General features: G+C 38.8%; 1 protein-coding gene across 23 annotated transcripts in view; it reads right to left on the bottom strand.

Moving 5' to 3' along the window:
- Positions 1 to 759: 759 nt before the first annotated feature.
- Positions 760 to 19,010, bottom strand: part of PPFIA3 (PPFI scaffold protein A3) — a 66,260-nt gene continuing 48,009 nt past the window's right edge. For 6 of the 23 annotated variants that reach the window (XM_087891994.1, XM_087891990.1, XM_087891991.1 and 3 more), the window contains 13 exons: positions 18,474 to 18,619; positions 17,919 to 18,012; positions 15,732 to 15,813; positions 14,599 to 14,799; positions 14,387 to 14,449; positions 13,233 to 13,259; positions 10,600 to 10,775; positions 9,477 to 9,574; positions 9,138 to 9,313; positions 8,529 to 8,597; positions 8,268 to 8,439; positions 6,437 to 6,511; positions 760 to 2,118 (listed from right to left, as the gene is read on the bottom strand). In XM_087891994.1, the coding sequence (XP_087748120.1) occupies positions 6,453 to 6,511; positions 8,268 to 8,439; positions 8,529 to 8,597; positions 9,138 to 9,313; positions 9,477 to 9,574; positions 10,600 to 10,775; positions 13,233 to 13,259; positions 14,387 to 14,449; positions 14,599 to 14,799; positions 15,732 to 15,813; positions 17,919 to 18,012; positions 18,474 to 18,619 (1,363 nt within the window). In that variant the 3' untranslated portion in view covers positions 760 to 2,118; positions 6,437 to 6,452. Of the gene's footprint in view, positions 2,119 to 6,436; positions 6,512 to 8,267; positions 8,440 to 8,528; positions 8,598 to 9,137; positions 9,314 to 9,476; positions 9,727 to 10,599; positions 10,776 to 13,232; positions 13,260 to 14,386; positions 14,450 to 14,598; positions 14,800 to 15,731; positions 15,814 to 17,918; positions 18,013 to 18,473; positions 18,620 to 19,010 lie in introns of all 23 variants that reach the window. The other 17 variants (XM_087892003.1, XM_087892002.1, XM_087892000.1 and 14 more) reach the window with 6 other exon arrangements.

Below are 19,010 nucleotides of genomic sequence, written 5' to 3' on the forward strand. Positions count from 1 at the left end.
GGTAGCTGCTCCACATTATTAGTTTCCTTTATCTACCATAAAAGCAATGTATGTATCCATAAGCCTTATCCTTCCCACTGCTATGTTAACTTTTAAATGCTGGTTGTATTGAAAGTAGTTTACGGTATTGCAGTGCCATAGGCAAGGCTCTGGGTGCAGGATCTGAAAACAAGCAGTGCTGGGCTGAGCAAGAGAGCATTGTAATCTCACTCCAACCTCTCGTTCTGTTAGAAGAATGGTGGGCTCTTAAAGGCTAGAATACAGTAGAAGCAAAGAATGTCAGGAACTACCTCACAGAAAGCAGACACAGATCCTTTTGTCAATTCTGTACCTTGCTCATAAAGAAAAATCTGCAGATCCTAGAAAACGTTTTCAAACTTTTTTTCTTTTTTCTTTAAAAACATTTCTTAGCTCACTCCCCTTGTAACCCTCCCTCTCTGCCTTCCCTGGAAGCAAACGGGAACGAAGGGGACCAGAAGAAGATAGCTTCTCCAGTACCTCAGCTTCCTGCTTACCCCTCACAATCTCCCTGACAGATTTGATTTCCAAGATTGAATTTTTTTTTCCTCCCCTACCCATTTTTTTCATGCAAAACTACCCCTTTGCGTTGCCCCTCACACCTACATTCTCCCTGGAAGGAACAACTGAAATAAAAATGTTTAAAAAAAGGTGAAAATATATAAACATCAAATAAAGATTATTGGCGTGCAGGGCAGAGGGGTAGCAGGACACATTATTAAATTAACAGAGAACCTGTAATGGCGGTCGAAAAAGAAATTCAATTTACACGAGATTCCACAGCACAGATATACACAGAAAATACAACTCTTATATTACAATAGTCTTGGAGGAAGGGAGATCTGTGTGCCATATCAATAAAGTCCAGAGTTCTATCTCCAGTGACCGTCACAGGCTGAGGTCTACTCTTTCCAGTTTGAGCATCTTGGACTTGAATTCCCCACTCTCTGCTCTCATAAAAAAAAAAAAAACGAAGAAGAAAAAAGAAAAGAAAAAATCTGATGCTCCATCACACCAGATGGACCACCTATCTACTGGGACTGCTTCATGCCAGCACCAAGAGAGTTTGGGTGACAACTTCTAGTCCGCTTTCCTCCTCCTTCCTCCTCAGGCGTTCTCTCATCTGGAGGAACAGGGAGCTGTAAAGGCAAGGGGAAAAGAAAAGAAAGAGGGAACTCTTTTTATTTGTTGACTTGTGCCAAGAAGCAGCTGCTTCTGGACAGAAGAACCTTTATATTCAGGCATCCAAAATTTGAAGTTCTGTGTATCAGGCCTAGGGGCAACTTGCTCTTTGGGGTGGGTGTGAACAGAGGGAGGTACACTGGCTTTGTTCCTCCTGGCTTCAATGCTCTCCCCTTGCTGAGAAGAGGGATGGGAAAGAGCTGGGGTGGGGGAGGGAAGAACTGGCCTTTGAATAACCACCTCTTCTTTGTCATCAGGAGGTGAAACGGGACCCCTTCATAGCAGCAATGCAAAGGAAAGGAAAGGAAAAGTGCTGGCGGAACATTTAGCACCTATGGCAGGGCAGGGAAGGGGAACTGGCCAAGATGGGCTGCTTGGTCCAATATGTGGCAATGGCAACAGGAAATAGAGGCATCCCCTCACTTCTCCTCCCCCTGCTCCACCAGAAAGATCTGGTGGCACAGCAGCGGGATAGGATACGTGGGCAACCACATTTTCTCATTCACATTCTTAGGTCCCTGCCCGGAACAAACAACAACAATAAATAGAGGCCAAGGTGGAAGGCTGTTTCCCTCTGCCGCTCTGGGGAAGGAACCCCTCCTTGGCTTCAGTCCCTTAAGTTCATCATTGACCATCGGCCACTGCTGCTACTAGGAAGAGGGCAGTGGGGAGGAACATGGTTGGTTGGTTGGTTAGTTGATTTGTTGGTCTGTCCAGCATCTCCCACAAGCATCCATATTTTTTCTTGGCAACAGTGGCAGCAGCGGCGATGGTGCTAGCAGCAGCAGCAGCAGCAGCAGCAGCTCTTCATACCCTCATGTGAGCACATGATGGAGAAGGAGAGGCAGCAGCGGCGGCAGCAGCAGCAGAAGGTCTTCCTGCCCAAGGCAGGGAGGTCAGACATAACTGGGACAGCAGCTTGCAAGAAAAAGAGAAAGAAGAGTAAGAAAAAAATGCATTTCAGGCCACTTTAACAGTTCTGAAAAGATGTTTGTTTCATTTTTAATCCTAATTTCCCCCAGACATGTGACTCCATACCAGTGTTTCTCAACCTCAACAATTTTAAGCTGTGTGATCTTCAACTCCTAGAATTCCCAAGCCAGAATGTTAGGGAAGGAGACTAAAGCCCTACTAAGCCGAAAGCCCTACTAAGCAGGTATATACAAAAGTATGAAGGCTATTGCTAAATGCATTGTAAGTTGCCCTGAGTCTCCGGAAAAGGGCGGCATATAAATCAAATCAATCAATCAATCAATCAATCAATCAATCAATCAATCAATCAATCAATGTAAACCAAAAATAATCCTGGGACGTCCTGAGTTATGGTTGCATCGGCATTACTCAGTGCCAAACTTATATTAGTCCTGTTTCTACATTAGATTTTAGTTGGGAAAACAAAAGCAAAAAATAAAAATAAACCCTACCCCATCCTTTGATTCATTTTTCAGAAAACTTCCTTCTCCTTTTATTTTCCTATTTATACTAGGGCATAACATAACTAGCTGAGTTGCATTGTTACATTAATACAGACGGGATGCTTAGCCTGGCTACTAAATTAATTCATTTTCTGGGTTTTCACCCAGAACCATCAACTAACCAACTGTGTTGGATTCATAGAACGGTGTAAGCCATGGAGAAACGCACTAACCAATGTTAGCAAGCTGTGCAATTGTAGCTATGAGCTATTTAACTGATTTGGTTAACCTATTGTGTGAACGTAGATGGTGAGTTACATGCTCATATCCTGTATGTGAATGTTGCTTTCAAAAAAAGAAAATCATTTGGACAACACCATTATGGGAACCAATCAAAATGCTCTGAAAAAGTTTGTAAGTTTTCACTTCCTTAAGCAAAAAGTTACAAAAATATAGGATGGGGAAAAACCCAAAGGTCCAAAAACCTAACCAGTTTTTTTTCCAGCTTTGAGGCGTACAGTTAGCAGCCATGCTCAGGGTAGAGGCTGTCAGCTATATGCAACTGATAGTGAGAGGTATTACTGACATTAAAGTACCCCTATCCTTAAGGGATAAAATATAATGGTTGCTACCTGCAACTGTGAAAACAGAAGCAGTAAGTGCCTATTCTGCCTGTTACCATAGGTGAAATTCATGGGCAACCTTAGCAATTTTTGTCAAAAAAGCCAAAAAATATTTTGGGATTGTTTGCTCTATGATAAAAAAACTGTTCATTTTTAATCTGCAGCTTTTATCATCTAGAATTGTATGCTTGTTTGTTATCATCATTATAATTGGTGTTGAGAGACAGATAAATAGATTTGTTTAGAGAAAAAAAATCTACATTTATTGATGATTGGAGGCTACTTATGGACTTTTTCCGCATAAAAATAAAAATCTGTGATTCGTGGTTTTGATGATTAGACAAAATATATTATAGAAAGAAGAGTAATATGATGTAATTCAGAGAGGTTAAAATATATTTGTACTTATAAATGTTGTGAAGAATATCAGAAGAAACATTGTTATATTATTTTTCTTTCTTTTCTATTTTTCAATTTTTTTCTTTGTACTTTTTGCTTCTTTAATGTCTTTCTTTTTTCCTTATTTTACATTAGTTTGTGTTAGTTTTATCTTCTTGTTTAAAAGTTTTAATGAAGATTATATACAACAAATAGTGGTGAGAGACAATGCAATCTACTCTTCTCAATAGCAACAATGACTTTCAATGCCAAGATTCAAAATCAACAATCCCAAATTGCTACCCAGCAGCTGGAGCTGAACCATCCCATAATTCACAACTACCATACAAAATTGAGTATACTACCATTCTCTTACTCATGACTGGCAGAGGCTGGAATGTGGCAATGAGAACCTGAAAACTGGGAAGCAAATAACTTACAAAATTATTAGAAAACTAAATGAAAAAAATTAGATTATTTCTATTTGTTGATTCCTCACTGAAAAGGTCTCTGCTACCCAACAGCAATAGTATCAGCACAGGGCAGCACCTAATTAACTTTGGTAGAGCTTTAAAAAACTAGGAAGAGTCAGACCTGATTAATCAATGGCTGGCAGGACTTCCGGTTTATGTCACGGCGGGGCCGACTGGAAAATAGTGAAGCTGTGCCGAGCTCCGTGAAATGCAGCCGGCAACTTCTTGCCGGGAGACCTTACGGGGTTAAGCTGCCCTGGAGGGGTGGTGAAAAAAGGCGAGGTGCTTTGTTGATCACAAGGAAACTGCAATTTCCTCACTGATCCAAAGAAAGCTCTCCCGAATGGCAGCAGGGATGGCCATTTTGGTCTGTCATCAGCTGGGACAACTGGGACACTAAGATCTTGTGGTGGAGTGGTGCATGGACAGAGCACTGAAACTGGGTAAGATAACTTCCAACTTTTACCCCAAAGTACTTTTACCAGTACACTCCCACAGAGAGGGACTCCTCAGGGTGCCGTCGGCCAGGCAATGTTGGCTGGCAACTCCCAGGGGGAGGGCCTTCTCTGTGGCAGCTCCCGCCCTCTGGAACGATTTGCCCCCAGAGATAAGAAGGATATCGGATCTCCGGGTCTTTCGCCGTGCCCTGAAAACTCTTCTTTTCCAGCAAGCAGGGCTGGCGTGAACCCTGCCCCCTTTTTTAGTTTTTAATTGTTATTAATTGTTTAGTTTCAATCTGTTAATGGGTTTTAATTCGCACTGTTTTAATTCGGGCCAAAGTATATAATTCTTTTAATTAATTTTAAATTTTGTATTGTTATGTATTTTAGTTCTGGCTGTGCACCGCCCTGAGTCCACTAGGAGAAGGGCGGTATATAAATTAATTAAATAAATAAATAAATAAATAAATAAATAAATAAATAAATAAATAAATAAATAAAGATTTAACCAAAGTTAAAAGTTATAAAAAATAACCTCCAAATAATTAGAAAGTGGTGATTGGATTTATGGAGAAGGATTAAAGACTAAAAATCAAAGAGAAAGACTAAAGATGAAATATTCAGACTCAAAGAAATATTTAAGGGATGTTTTAAACCATAGAAAGCCTGGAAAAAGTCAAATAATGTTGTGAAAAGTGATTATTGGGAGAAATTGCTTTTCTAAACTTTATCTTTAACCCCCCCCCTCCCTGAATGGGTGACAGTCAGCTGTTTTGAATGCTGGAATTTGGAGCAGGGGAGCCATCTACTGGAGGAAGAAGATTACTGCAATGTAGGAAATTTGAATGAAAGTGATGAAAGGAGAGAAAGTAAACAACACCTGGAAGATTATGTGACCTTGATTTTATGTCCCAAAAATAATGAAAGGATTATGGATGGTTATCCAAATGATGCAGCAGAAGATAAGGGGTAAGGCAGAGGAAACATTCAATCCATGTAAAAATGTTAGAAATAAATATAGGATCCCAAAAGAGAAATATAAAAGAATCACCAAAATGTCAATAAATGATGAAATTCAAAAAAGTATATGGAACAACCCCAACAAGTGGGGGGAAAAATAAGTACAAATTGGGAAAGTAGTATTATACATATTGATACATAAAATAATATATTAAAATTATAATGAGCATATTAAGGTTAGAAGTTGGAAGATAAAAACTATGTATATGTAATTGTATTATTACTGTTAGCACTGTGTAAAAAATGTATTGACCCAGTCATTATGCTGTCCACAAAATATGTTGGCTGTTAAAGGAAAACTGCAAATAAAACATTAATAATGATAATAATAATAATAATAATAATAATAATAATAATAATGATGATGATGATGTGCCAGGAAATCAGGAAATCCTAAAGATATAGATTAGATCAGATTAAAAATCCCAGAACACAGCAACAACAAACATAATCATATTGATGTCAAGAAAGCAACACAGATATGTTCATGTAGTCATCAAAAGTGGGATAGATCCAATGGATTATTGTCTAACTTAAATGTGGATTGTTCCCAGTATAAACGAACAAGTTTTTCTTCATTTTGAGGGTGTGTCCTTTATTTGAAAAAACTGACTCATAACAGAATCTTAATAACAATGATATATGTCAATTATTGGGTTCTGGTTATTGCATTTTCTTACTGACAAACATTCTACCAAAACCTTTTTGGCCAGATGACTTCTAGGTTGTTTTATCTATATATTGTTCACTGTTTTGTTTTTAAATAAAAAAGAAAGATCAGAATTCAAACTACGCTAATCCATCCTTTGAACATAATCATATCATCTGGATGTATTTTGCATTGTATGTTTGTAGAGTGTCCTATGTCCTATTAAGCAGTAGCCTACCTCCTCCGTCTTGGCATTAACAGGAATACGTTCTCACTGACATACTGTCTGTCCGTTGGCTACCTAATGAGTTCCCTGAGGAGAAAAAAAAAGGAGAGGAAGGCATTCATAAATACATCCACTACAGCTTTAAAAAATACTTCTTGACCAAAGGTGAGCTGAACTTTTAATGTCTTAGCCCATATGTGGGCCAAAGAACAGTCTACATGTTTTTTCTTCCTAACCCATAGATAACATGCACCCTCACATCTTGTGGTCCTCAGCCTGGACATTATTGTTGACAAGTCTCATCCTTTCTCATTGTTCTGTATTAAGATAGACACAAATATTGAAATATAAGGACTAACGCTGCTTTTTAAACATTGGCTCCTCTCTGTAAACATAAAAGAAAAAAGCAGCTCCACTCATTTGGTGTCATTGTTCCAGCAAATGGGATTGGTAGGCTCTCCAGGAAGATGACTGTATGACTGTAATTTTGTTGCTTGTATCATTTGTCCCCTACAACTATCATTAATTGTTATACCTTATGATTCTTGATGAACGTATCTTTTCTTTTATGTACACTGAGAGCATATGCACCAAAACAAATTCCTTGTGTGTCCAATCACACTTGGCCAATAAAAAATTCTACTCTATTCTAGTCTATAAACTGCTTCTTTCAACAACTAAAAGGTTTATCCTAACTGTTTTATGCTACAAGAGTCCCACAATGGTTCTTGTCAAAGACAGTGGTCTTGACAGTATAATGCATTACAGATAACAAATGCCTTTTTCACAAGTATATACAACAAAATTGAAGAATCTGCAGACTTTTGTTAATGAGAATTCCCAGCATCTGTTACCAATTGCTACACTAAAGAAGACTGTTGTGTGTAGTAGTACATAGAATCACAAATTCCCATCCCCCAGATTAATTTGTATGATAATGAGAAAGAAATATGTGTAGCTGAACTTTTTTTCCTGATCACAATGAGAATTCTTTGTGCATAGTAATTGAAGGATACATCAACTCCCACAATAGAGGAATGGATGGAAAATGTGATAGAGCTAGCAGAGGTGACAAAATTGAGTGTTTTAATAAGAGAAAAGAATATATTCAGTTTTGTTTCTACCAGGAAACTGGTTCTGGACTTAGTGGTTGAGATAGAAAAAAAATAAAATCTTCACTTTGGGTTTTGCTGATTAAACTGTTGTTATAGAAAAAGCTTTCTTACCAAGTTATTAAATTAAAAATTTGAGGCTATTCTTTTCCTTATCTTCTCATTCTCCATTTTCCTATTACTTTTATTTTCATCCGTATTTTATAATCTCAATTAAAAAGGAATAAGTTCCAGAAAAAGAGAACACTCTATTCCTTATTAGCTTAGGGATAGAGAGTGAGGGAAAAAAATAACATACTTTCCTGACAGCAGGAAGCTTCTAATTTTATGTTTTATTCTTTTATTTTTTTTTATAAGCAGCTTCACCAGATGGCAGCACTTAACTGTCATTGTCTGGATTTGAAAGCTAAGCAGGGCCAGGCCAGTTCAATATTTGGAGGGATGACTTTCAGAGAATCCCAGAGCTGTAAACTAGATTGAAAAATCGAAAAAAAAATTCCTGGGAGAAAAAGCAAACAAACTATTTCTATATAATTATTAGGAAAATCATATAAATTTGTCCACTAAGCTTGACATTAAAGAGACTTTATGCTTGTATTGGATAAGTTGCCTAAAGAATATTTTGATAAATAAATGGAAGTTAAAGAAATATGATTCCCCCACCCAACCCCCCATTGTGTGCTCCGGTTCAGAACATAGGCCTAAATAGCCTAAGAGTTGTGCCTATATACCCTCTGGCTGCATCTTACGAAGCTGCACCCCGGGTGAGGTAATGGAGGCCACGGAGGCTGTGCGGAAATTGGCCGGCAACATCTCGGCTGAGTCAGGGCTAACACCACGGAGGTCTTTCTCCCGGAACATCTTCCGCCAAGATGGGGAACGACTGAAGGTCTTGGCACTATCCTAGAGACAAAAGTGCAACAAATATGGGTGAACAGCAAAGCGTGAGGATGTCTCTCAAGGTTAGAGACTCTGGTGAAAGGAGAACTTACCTCATCCAGTCGCCGGTCTGTTCCCATGGTGATGAGGTTCCCAAATTCTTTTTCTAAAATCTGCCGAGCCTAGGAGTTTTTTTAAAAAGTAGATTATTTTAATCTTCCTTTCCATTCCTTTGTTGTTTTGTAAAGCGCAGTGTTTCCTTCGGTCCTCCACTTTTTCCTTTCTCCAAAAATATTAAGGAATTGAGAAAAAAGGCCTTGGGGTGCAATTGCTAGGACAGTGTGGTGCAATTTAGGAATATGCATTGGTAACATAGTGACCATGGTTTCCAGGCAATTCCAATTAAATAAAAATCAAAGCAATTGAATAATGAACAAAAATTGGAAATGTGTACATGCTCCCCCCAACTGACCAATCACAAACATCTCATAAGATGTCAATCAAGAATTCAGAAAGGAAAATTTAGGGGACTTTGAGTTTATGACTGAGGTCAAAGAGGCCTACTTCTCATACTAAAAGCATTAAAACCTAGAAGATTATTGCTACACTGAAAAAAGGCTCTAAATTCCCTTCTTCTTCTCATGGAAGCATTATCACAGCTCATGATTGCTTGATTCTCTTCCCTCCCTCCGCTATCCAGCTTCCCTATGCTTACTCCTGACCTGTGTGTTTTGGGTTGGGATCTGCAGCAGCAGGGCCAAGTCATTGCAATCAAAGGTGTCGTCCAGGGCCAGGAGGGCTCCGTGCACCCCGCTTTCAACTAAGTTGTTGGCAAACTCTTTCAGCCCAATCATTTGCACCCAGCACATCACACGCTCGTTGGACCACACCATCACATCTAGAAAGGGATGGGGAGGGGAAGGGAAAAGACAAGCTTAGCACCAAATTCAATCCTATGATCCACCAACTCTAGTAATTTCATTATTTACTTTCCCCAATTCAGATTTATAGATGCTGCTCAATGGCAACCTTTGCTCTTATCTTTTCTCATTTATATCTACCTTTGTTTTGGTTCTGACTCTCCTCTCGTCTTCTTTCCAGTTCCTTTCGGTCATAGTTAAGACGTTTCAGGCACATGATTCCATAATGAAGGCTCACCCTTGGAAGATATATCATAAATTACACCAGAGAAATGGTAAATGGCTCACTCTGGATCATCTACTAAGTTCGCAAGGGCTGGTGGAGTTGCAGCAGTAGTAGTAATTAATGCTGGGTAGCTTGATCATGGAGTTGGAGTTCCCATTCAATTTCCTAAAAAGAGGCATCGACTTGTTGGGGGAAGGGAGTCAAATGATGAAACGTGTGTTGCAACATTGCGACGCAAACTCTACCCCTTCTGTACATGCACTGTGATATTGCACACATGTATATAAGAGGTGGAGCTTGCATTGCAATGCCACTCTGCACATTTTGACGAAAACTCCACATTCAGCAGACACTTCTTTGAGCACTGGGTAGAAATCGAAATGCTTTCCCTCAGTTCCAGCATTGATTGAAAGTGTAGTAGGGCAGGACTTTGGGACAAAATCCAGGCCTCCACTGAACAGAAAGACCACAAAATAGAGCAAGTTGACATACCGTATTCTGAAGCAATCAATTTTATATATATTTATATATATAATATATATATATATTTCTATCTAAAGAGTGTTCCTGGCAAGATCTTTATATCCATTGTCAACTATACATTTCTACTGCACCATTGAGAATGATGTTGCTAAAAAAAAAAAAAAAAACAGGATTGCAGCAGATGCCCAACAGTATGATGATAATGATGATGGATCCAGGTTAAGTAACGGAGGGAGTCCTGGTAAATTTTCAGTTCCCATGTTGTTCATACCGAGCTTTTCCTTGAAGATTTCAGTTCTAAGTATTCCGTTTTATGGCTAAGAAGAGCAGGTGATATTCAAGGCAACTTCTCCCAGCCTTAATATCCACATGAAACTGCAATTCCAGAATCTTTTGTAAGTGGACGAACATTAATAAATGTTATATTTGGTTGAAATTACAGACTTTGCACACACATATATGGATGCATGACTCACAAACACAGTGCTGTAAGTTATGTCAGTAACATGAATCTATTCCTTCACATGGAAGGCCCAAGCCATTTGCTCTTCTCACCTATGGAAGCTGTCCACCATCTTGAGCTGGCCCCGTAGTTCCTTCTTGTTGAGGTGGTCCAACATCCGGGCATCAACTAGAGACTCCATGAAGTAACTGCGGTACTGAGGCAAGCCCAGGCTGGGCAGCCAATCATTTCCCACCCACTCATGGTTCATATCTCCATATGCCAGGATCTGAAAAAGTAGAAAAGGGACACTCTGAAGGACTATGTTTGTATAATAAACCTAATCCAATCACTGAATTAGCCTATTTTTGAGGGATTCACAAGGTATAAACCACCAAGGAACGGGCCAAAGTGTACAGGAACCAAGCTTAGTGTGCTATTTAAATGCATCTGATCTGGTAAAGCATCTTGGGTTAACAAAACATCTGAGTGATAAAATATGTGCTCTCTTTCCTTCCATATACTGAAGATCTGCACTGTAGTTCTTTCCATTTTCTTGCTCTTGCAATATTTGAGCATCTGCTATAAATCCATATCCATTAATTTGCAATATTTGCTTCAGATACTATCAGTAACTAACCTGATATTAGCCCAAATATCTTTCTGCGAACTTGTGGCAAGTCAATGTCTCATAGGACTGTTATGAGGATAAAATGGAAATGATTTTGGACTTAGTGTATATTTATGGCTCTCTTTCTTTACTGTGTGAACTTGCCTGTGTTTTCTGTCTTGCTGTAGACACTTTCACATTAAGGAAGCCTTTTCTAGATACAATACATGACAATTCTTTCTCCCTGCTATGGGAAATAAGAAAGTGTAACTGGGAAGACTGTTCCAAATTTTCTCTTATTAGAAGTAATCCATCATAGAATCTTTCCTTGATGGCATTCCAAATGCAATATACCTTCCAAAAACAGTTTTTTTCTTATTGTTTTTGTATTCCAGATGAGTTAAAATTATTCCGTTTCATCAGCATAACAATTTAGCTGTTAGCTGTTGCCTGATAAATGCTTCTTTTAAAATATATTTGGGGAATTGGAGGATTATTTTTAAATTCAGTACCCTTTATTGTGGATACAAGAAATCCTAAAATGTTGCTGCTGTCTGCAATCCAGATGGTATTGACGCAAATGGACTGTAGATCTGACTCAGCAGCAGGCTCGGGATACTCTGCTCTATCAAATGTTGTTCAATTTTGTGCCATGTGAACCCAGTCATTGGGGCTTGGAAACTATCCTAGTTTAATACATTGAGAAAATTCAGGAATTGTTTATCCAACAAATCACAGTTAAAATTATGTTTTATTACTTTGTAAAATCCCAACAGAGAGTCACAGAACAGTAGTGTAAAAACTGTTGTGGGCTTTGCTAAACAAAGCAGAAATCTTAAATAAAAGCAGAAAAAAGCAGCTTAGTTGAGAGAACAAGTTTCCAGTCAGGATCCAGTACTGAATAATTTTCTAATTTGGGATCTGATATGAAATTCTTTTTTTATGAAGCTCTAACATTTTTTCTTAGTCTGAAATCTTACTATGGGAAGCAGCTGCCTCTAGATGGGGGTCACAAGCTATGAAGGCTGTAATAACAGAAGCATAGAGGTAGGAAACAGTGAATCCAACCTTTGCTCAGAAGATGAATACAAACTAAAAGCATCAGAAAGAGGTGTCTTGCCTTAGCCTGTGCATACTGTATATCTATCCAGGGAAGGGAAATCATCACATCCCTAAATAATTGGCTCTATTGTTGAACTGCTTTTCTCGCTAGGATCTTTTCCTTAAATTCAGACAGATCCCCTCCTTCTAATTTAAAACCACTATTCTGTATCTTTACACAAAAGAGAATAGATTTTAGCTATCTTCTATGTAGCAGTCCTTTAGCTATTTGAAGGATGTTATATTTCTCTAATTTCTCTTAGCAAGATTTAATTTCCAGTTTTTTAATTGATCTTCGCTTTACTTCTCTGAATCAGTTATAGTTTCTTCAAAACCTTCTTAAATTATAGGTATTCAAAATTTAAGGTATAACCAGTGAAGAATATTTTTTTCCAACCAGCACATGAGAGATTTCAAGACATCCTTTTCCTCTTTGCTTATTTACAGAACAAGAAAACTTCTTCTAGTTAATTTATGCAGCTGTTGTCAGACAAGATTCTTCCTCACCTAATCACAGCTGGCCATGAAAAGATACAGAAGCAGGGGATAGATAACCATAATAACCAGAAATAGGGGATAGATAACCATAATAGGACAAAAAAAAAGGGAGGGAATCTAAAAGATTCATATAATTGTTTTTCTCTTCCAACATTGCCACAATCTCTGATTACTGTAATGAAATATCAGATGCACCTGAGTAAATAAATTCTATTTAAACAAATATTTATATAGAATTTCTTTAAATAACCAATACAACAAATACACATATTAGAGCTAAAATGAGAATTCTACTGAATTTAAGTTATGAATTTCAGCACTGATTTAAGACCAATTTGTAAGAAGCATGTTTTTGATACATGTATTTTCTCTTCACTTTTATTCATTTAGCTACATATAATATTTTGATTATATTATCCATTCACTTAATGAAGTACAAGTGCTTTTAGCTTCAGCCCTGCTCTCTACCATAAAAGGAAATAAATACATAGAAACACACACAAATTAAGAGAGTCAGCATGTGAATCCCGCCCATACCTGCTCCCAGCTGATTTCCTTTGTCTCCTGTATAGTGATTAAATGGAAAGCAAGAAGGAAAGTAGAAAGGAATCATTAAGGCAATCTTCAGATGTACTTTTTTTCACAAACACACATCACAGTAGCTCAAAGCTAATGGAAATGTCTCCATTGTGGTAAGCAATTTCAGTTGGTCTTAAATAAATCTACACATGCAATAAAAAGAGAGGGGTGAGGAGCATGGATCCCATTACATTAACCAATGAACCCAACTATTGGCATGCAAAAAAAAAAAGTGTTTTAAGATAAAAACCTAGCATCACAGGGAGAGAATTGGGCTAAACTGTTTTTTCCTACTCTCTTCCGATAAAAAGGTCTCCTACAATGTGAACCAGTATAATCATCTCCATTGATTCATTTTGCTGCATCTGGAGATCCAGTCTCCAAACAGAAGCATTTGCAGAGTCCCCAAGGAAATTAGGATTAAAGGAGCCAATCACATGAGCTCAAGAAAAGAGTGACTACTTTACTCTGCTCTATAAATTACTTATGTTGCCATTCTTGTTTTCAGGTAATAGACCAAGCACATCACTTCAAATGGTTTCACTCAATGATAGGTTGTTTGTTTTTAAATTTGGCAACTGTGCAGATCCCACAGTCCCACTGCAGCTTTTAAGGAATTCCCATGGGGACACAGAATGATAGATTAGTTTGGTGTTTCTCAACCTCAGCAACTTTAAAATATGTGAACTTCAATTCCCAGAATTCCCCAGCCAGCATGAAGTTGAAGTTCACAGATCTTAAAGTTGCTGAGATTGAAAAACATTGGATTAGTTCAAGATAGGGCACTAGTCAGAAAAGGCTGGCCTACATTGAATTAATGCTTTTTACTAGTCCTTCCAAATATAAAAAGAAATTTGAATGCTTTCACCAAGTGTTGTCCCTAAGCATGGATTTCCTGCCAAATCAATAATAGGAAGAAAACTGTAAACTTTGATAGGAAAACTACTGACAAGATGCACACAAAGATAGTGTCATCTAATCTTCTAATCATGCATACATGTAGAATCACACAGAGGAAACTGCAATATAAGATCCTGGAAACAGCCACAACATGGAGCCCAAGAGGAAAGGCAGCTGATTTGAGGGACAGGACTCATAGCAATAACACTTACTGGCTTTGTTGTGGCTGTGAGAGATTCCATCTCTTCATGTGTCATCCACACATTTCCAGTAGACTAGCAAGAATAGTAAAGGGGGAAAAAAAGAGGAGAGGAAGGAAGCAGTTGTGAATCTTAACGTGTAGAGAAAGCAGAAAGCTGTCAGATTCCCTGCTAGTCAAGAGAAGGCCCAGCAAAGGGTAGTGCATAAAGAGCCCATCACTTACTGTACGTGAAGTAGCAGGGGCTGAAGGACTAGTCAAGGAAACCATCTCCTGAATAGCAAGACGCAACTTAAGCCGGTGCAAAGGATTACTGATGCCAATTTCTCGCTGGATTTCTGTGTCAGACAGGTTGGCCATAATGGCACCACTCTTGACGTTGGCACGGCAAGCAGCCACATACCAGGCTGGCATGCCCACCCACAGCTGCCAGAGTAAATGGGAAGAGAGGTTAAGTAAATACTTATGCAGCTCTGAAGGAAATCAATCCCTAACCCATGGGTCTCATTTAGCCCTGGTGGAATTTCCATGCAATTGTTGGTTCTTGGATGAGCAAATGTTGCCCTTTAATCCATTGTTAACAGGTGGGATTTAATGTTCACTGACTCTGCTGGGGTGGGAAGAAGTTCACCGCTCCGTGTTCCATGCATTCTTTAATCACAATGAGATACTGCATGTAATAAAAAAGCAATCTTTTTCTCTGAAACTTGTGGTTGCTTCAAAAAGTATTTGAAAAAAACTGCAGCAAAATAAAACCTCTGCTCTATTGAAGCAACCATTAACATTTTTAGGCTCAAGTGGAAGCATGAATAGAAAATGAATAGAAAGAAGAAGGCAGAATTTAAAAAAAAAACATTCATTGAATTTCAATCCAGTCCAAATCTGTGTGAGCCTTTCTCCCCTGTTACTTTACAAACAGTGGGAAGATTCTATGCTGACACAAGGTGCAGTTTTAGATTTTTTGCAATAAAAATTGCTGATTCATGCATGATGTTAAAACAAATTCTTAAGGATTTTTGTTTTTTTTAATGGAAAGCACAACTGGTCCTATATGGCTTGTGCCAGGGGACACAGCTAAACCAATCTGAGATGCATCTTCCATTATTTATTGAACTTGTCATATAAACTAGGGGGTTCTAATAGGTTCCCCTGCTATTAAACCACAGCTAAAAGTCAAGATTTAATCTTGGCTTTGAATTCTTGGCTTATTTTAAATAATAGATCAGGGAATCTCATTTATATATTATGCTACACAAACTACAAAATGAGCTTCTGTAATTTGCTCATGGTACAGACTTAGTGTGACTGTGATGCCAGTAACCATCTTCCCAGAACCTGACTTTTCAGCCACTGTTTACCTCCAGCCATGAGACAACAGTAGGTCCATCCCAGGCAGCAAAAGGCAACCCTTGTCGACAAGCTTCTTCCAACAGCTCATGCCTGGGCACAGGAAATACAGAAACAAAGAGGATTGAGGGGGTGTGTGAAGAAATAACTTCTGAAAATCCCAAGATCGTTTTTCCTTCTGATCCTCAAATTTCCTATGCTTGTCCTGACAAAAAGACATATAACTTGAGGATTCAGAGGACAGTAAATCCCAGGATGGAATGAAGAGTCTAAAGCACTCTATCAGACCTTATTACACAGCAGTGATCTGGAGATCCCTAATGATCTCTTACACGGCTTAGATACAACTCAATGTAAGATGTGGAAACAATACACAAAATTACTAAATTTCAGCAACAGGAAAGCTTGGAGCCTATTAAGGAAACTGAGTGGAATTAGACAACCTGCACAACAAACACCCAATTGTAATGTCTGATCTAATAGCCTCTCAAGTCGTATCTCTCTCCAAAGCAGCAAAGGTGAAAGGACACTCCACTCTCATCAAGAAAGCACTTTCAGCTTTTCAGCGGTTGGGCTGAACGCATTCTAAGTACTCTTGTCCCTTCTCTATAAAAGAAATTGAAACTGCCATTGATAGCAGGAGGCATACATGGAATTGGATTGATAAATTCCTCTCAGATGTAGTTTTCAAGTAGTTTGCTTGTCAGCAGAGTTGAAAAAAACTATAATAATATCACTTCTAAAACATGACAAACCACAAGGGAGAGTTGTAAACCGCCCAATTGTCCTTTTGAGCTTCTGTTACAAACTCCTGGAAAGATTAAACAGGATAGTCCTATAACAGATGAACATCTGCCCATGGACAAAGCTGGTTTCCAACAAAACCAGAGCTATGTGGATCAGGTGCTAAGTTTAAAAAGCTGTATTGTTGCGGGCCGCGAGTTTGACACCCCAGATCTAGAGAATATGGTAGCAAAAATCAATACTAGGAACGATATACTTCAGAAATTATGCAGAACTAAATGGTGAGCTTCAGCTGCCACTCTCAGGTCATTAGCCCTAGGGCTGGTCTATTCCACAGCAGAATACTGTGCCCCTTTATGGTTTAACAGCTGCCACACTAGTAAGTTGGACGCCAGACTCAAAGACACCATGAGGATTAGAAGTGGATGTATTAAAACCTCTCTAACTTGCTGCCTTCCTGTTCTGAGCCATATAGTACTGCTAGCTTTACGAAGGCAAGAGAGAATACAGAAAAAATATGAAGAACTCACTCCTACTGGCGCATGCTGACCTTCCTCATTTATCAGCAGGAAGACTCAAATCCAGGAAGCCCCACTGGCACTTCTACAACATTTACTCAACAACTTTAACACCGATTGTCCCCAAAGGTGCTTTTTTGAGAGGCAACTGGACTTTCTGGTTTTTCTGTGAAGAACCAGAGAAGCGAAATGTCGTCAAAGAAAAACCAGAAAATCCAGCTGCCTCCCAAAAAAGCACCTTTGGGAAAACCATGACCTGGATGACCAAGAATCTCCATAGACATTTAACACTGATTCCCAATAGAAAGCCAAATGGGTTCCTGAAAGTCCGAACAAAGGAAGACATATAAATGACTCCACAAAAAAAGCTGCCAAGCTTTGAAACTACCATGCCAGCAATGGACAATCCTGAATAGGATTTGTACTTCACACGGCATCTGCCAGGACCCATTATATAAATGGAGCATAGTATCCTCTCCTCAGTGTGATTGCGGGGTCCTACGTCAAACTGTATATCACATTGTGAACAGCTATAAACTGAGAGCATATACTGGTCCTATATCTGATATTTTTCATATAAATAATGCTGTACTTCAATGGTTAAATGGCCTAGACATTGGTATTTGAATATAGATATTTTTAACATTTATATTTTATTGTGATTTATTAATCTAGATGAAATATTAATATATATTGCAAGTCCATGTATGATATCCCATATACTAAATAAATAGGTGCCTGCATGTCAACCAGTTTAACGTTCAATATTATAATTCTACATGTAGTTATTCCCATTTAGCAAGTGTGGGGCTGCTCAAAGTGCAGTACTGCTTACTCTGGGTACCACCCAGTGACTTCACAAGCCAAGCTAGTTTTGGAGTCTTGCAGGTGAAAATCTATGGAATCTCTATCAGCCCTCTTCATCCCCGTTCTTACTTCTTTTTGTTCCTACGATCCTTGTCCACAGGTCCCGAGAGTTTGGAAAGGCCCAGGGGGTCTGCAGGTGACATCTCATCAGATGGTGTACCAGCTGTCAAGAAAGATGGGCAGTTAAAGAGGGAGAAATAGAAACACACGATGGCCGCCATTGGCTGTCTTAACTTTCAAGAGAGAATTCCTACACAGCTACTTCTCCATATGGTGAAAATCACAGACTGGAGATAGCAGAGACTAATCTTTGGGCAGCAGCCATGTTGCTCATTCCAGCGCAACCAAAAGTTAAAGGGAGCGGGGGGGGGGGGTCCTCAAGAAAGGCAAGAGGTTGTTTTTTCCCCTAATTGTTATAGATTGTTTTTGACAAGAGACAGAAAAGCCAAGTTATGAGCAGTCTTTCTGAACTTGATGTGCTCCAGATGTGCTGGATTATAATTCCAAACAGAGCCCTTGGTCGCAAGGATATAGATATAGAATTACATTTACAGGGAAGGAGTGGGGCTTGTTTTAGTGGGAGGAAAAAAGATCAAACTGAGTCTGTGGGTGGGGAAAGCATACCAAGTGAGGGGGACTCACGGCCCAACTGCCCCAGCCTCCCTTTCTCTTTCTTGCCGAAGAGACGCCCAATGGAAGATTTGATGCTTTTCTTCTTGGTGGACTTGTGTAGGGAATCCTGACTGCTGTTCGTGCCATCTGTCCCAAGACTGTGACAAAGGAAAAAAATCAGAGTTAGAAATACTATATGGAAGGTATATGAAAAAGGACAGCAATAAATTTTCCCAATATTAAAACTGCCTCCTGGATTGGGTTGGAATAACATATTATTCTAAGACAAAATAGGTAGGTTAGTGTGCTTGGAGACTCAACTAAGATCTAAGCATATAAGATGACACCATAATCAGGTTTATTTATTTGGCCATAGTATGGTATATAAACTAAAGTCTGCACGTAAGTGTCTTGAGTGAACTCAGACCTTAAAAGTTCTGCTTTGTCATTGTACCCCACAATTTTTTACTCAAAACTGCAATTTATAGCTCTTTTTCTCTAGCAACTAATTCTTTCTTCAAAAGAAAGAATCCTGAAGCTCTCAGCACA

The sequence above is a fragment of the Pantherophis guttatus genome, chromosome 4 (genome assembly GCF_059756535.1).
Source record: "Pantherophis guttatus breed Tessera chromosome 4, ASM5975653v1, whole genome shotgun sequence".
NCBI lineage: Eukaryota > Metazoa > Chordata > Lepidosauria > Squamata > Colubridae > Pantherophis > Pantherophis guttatus.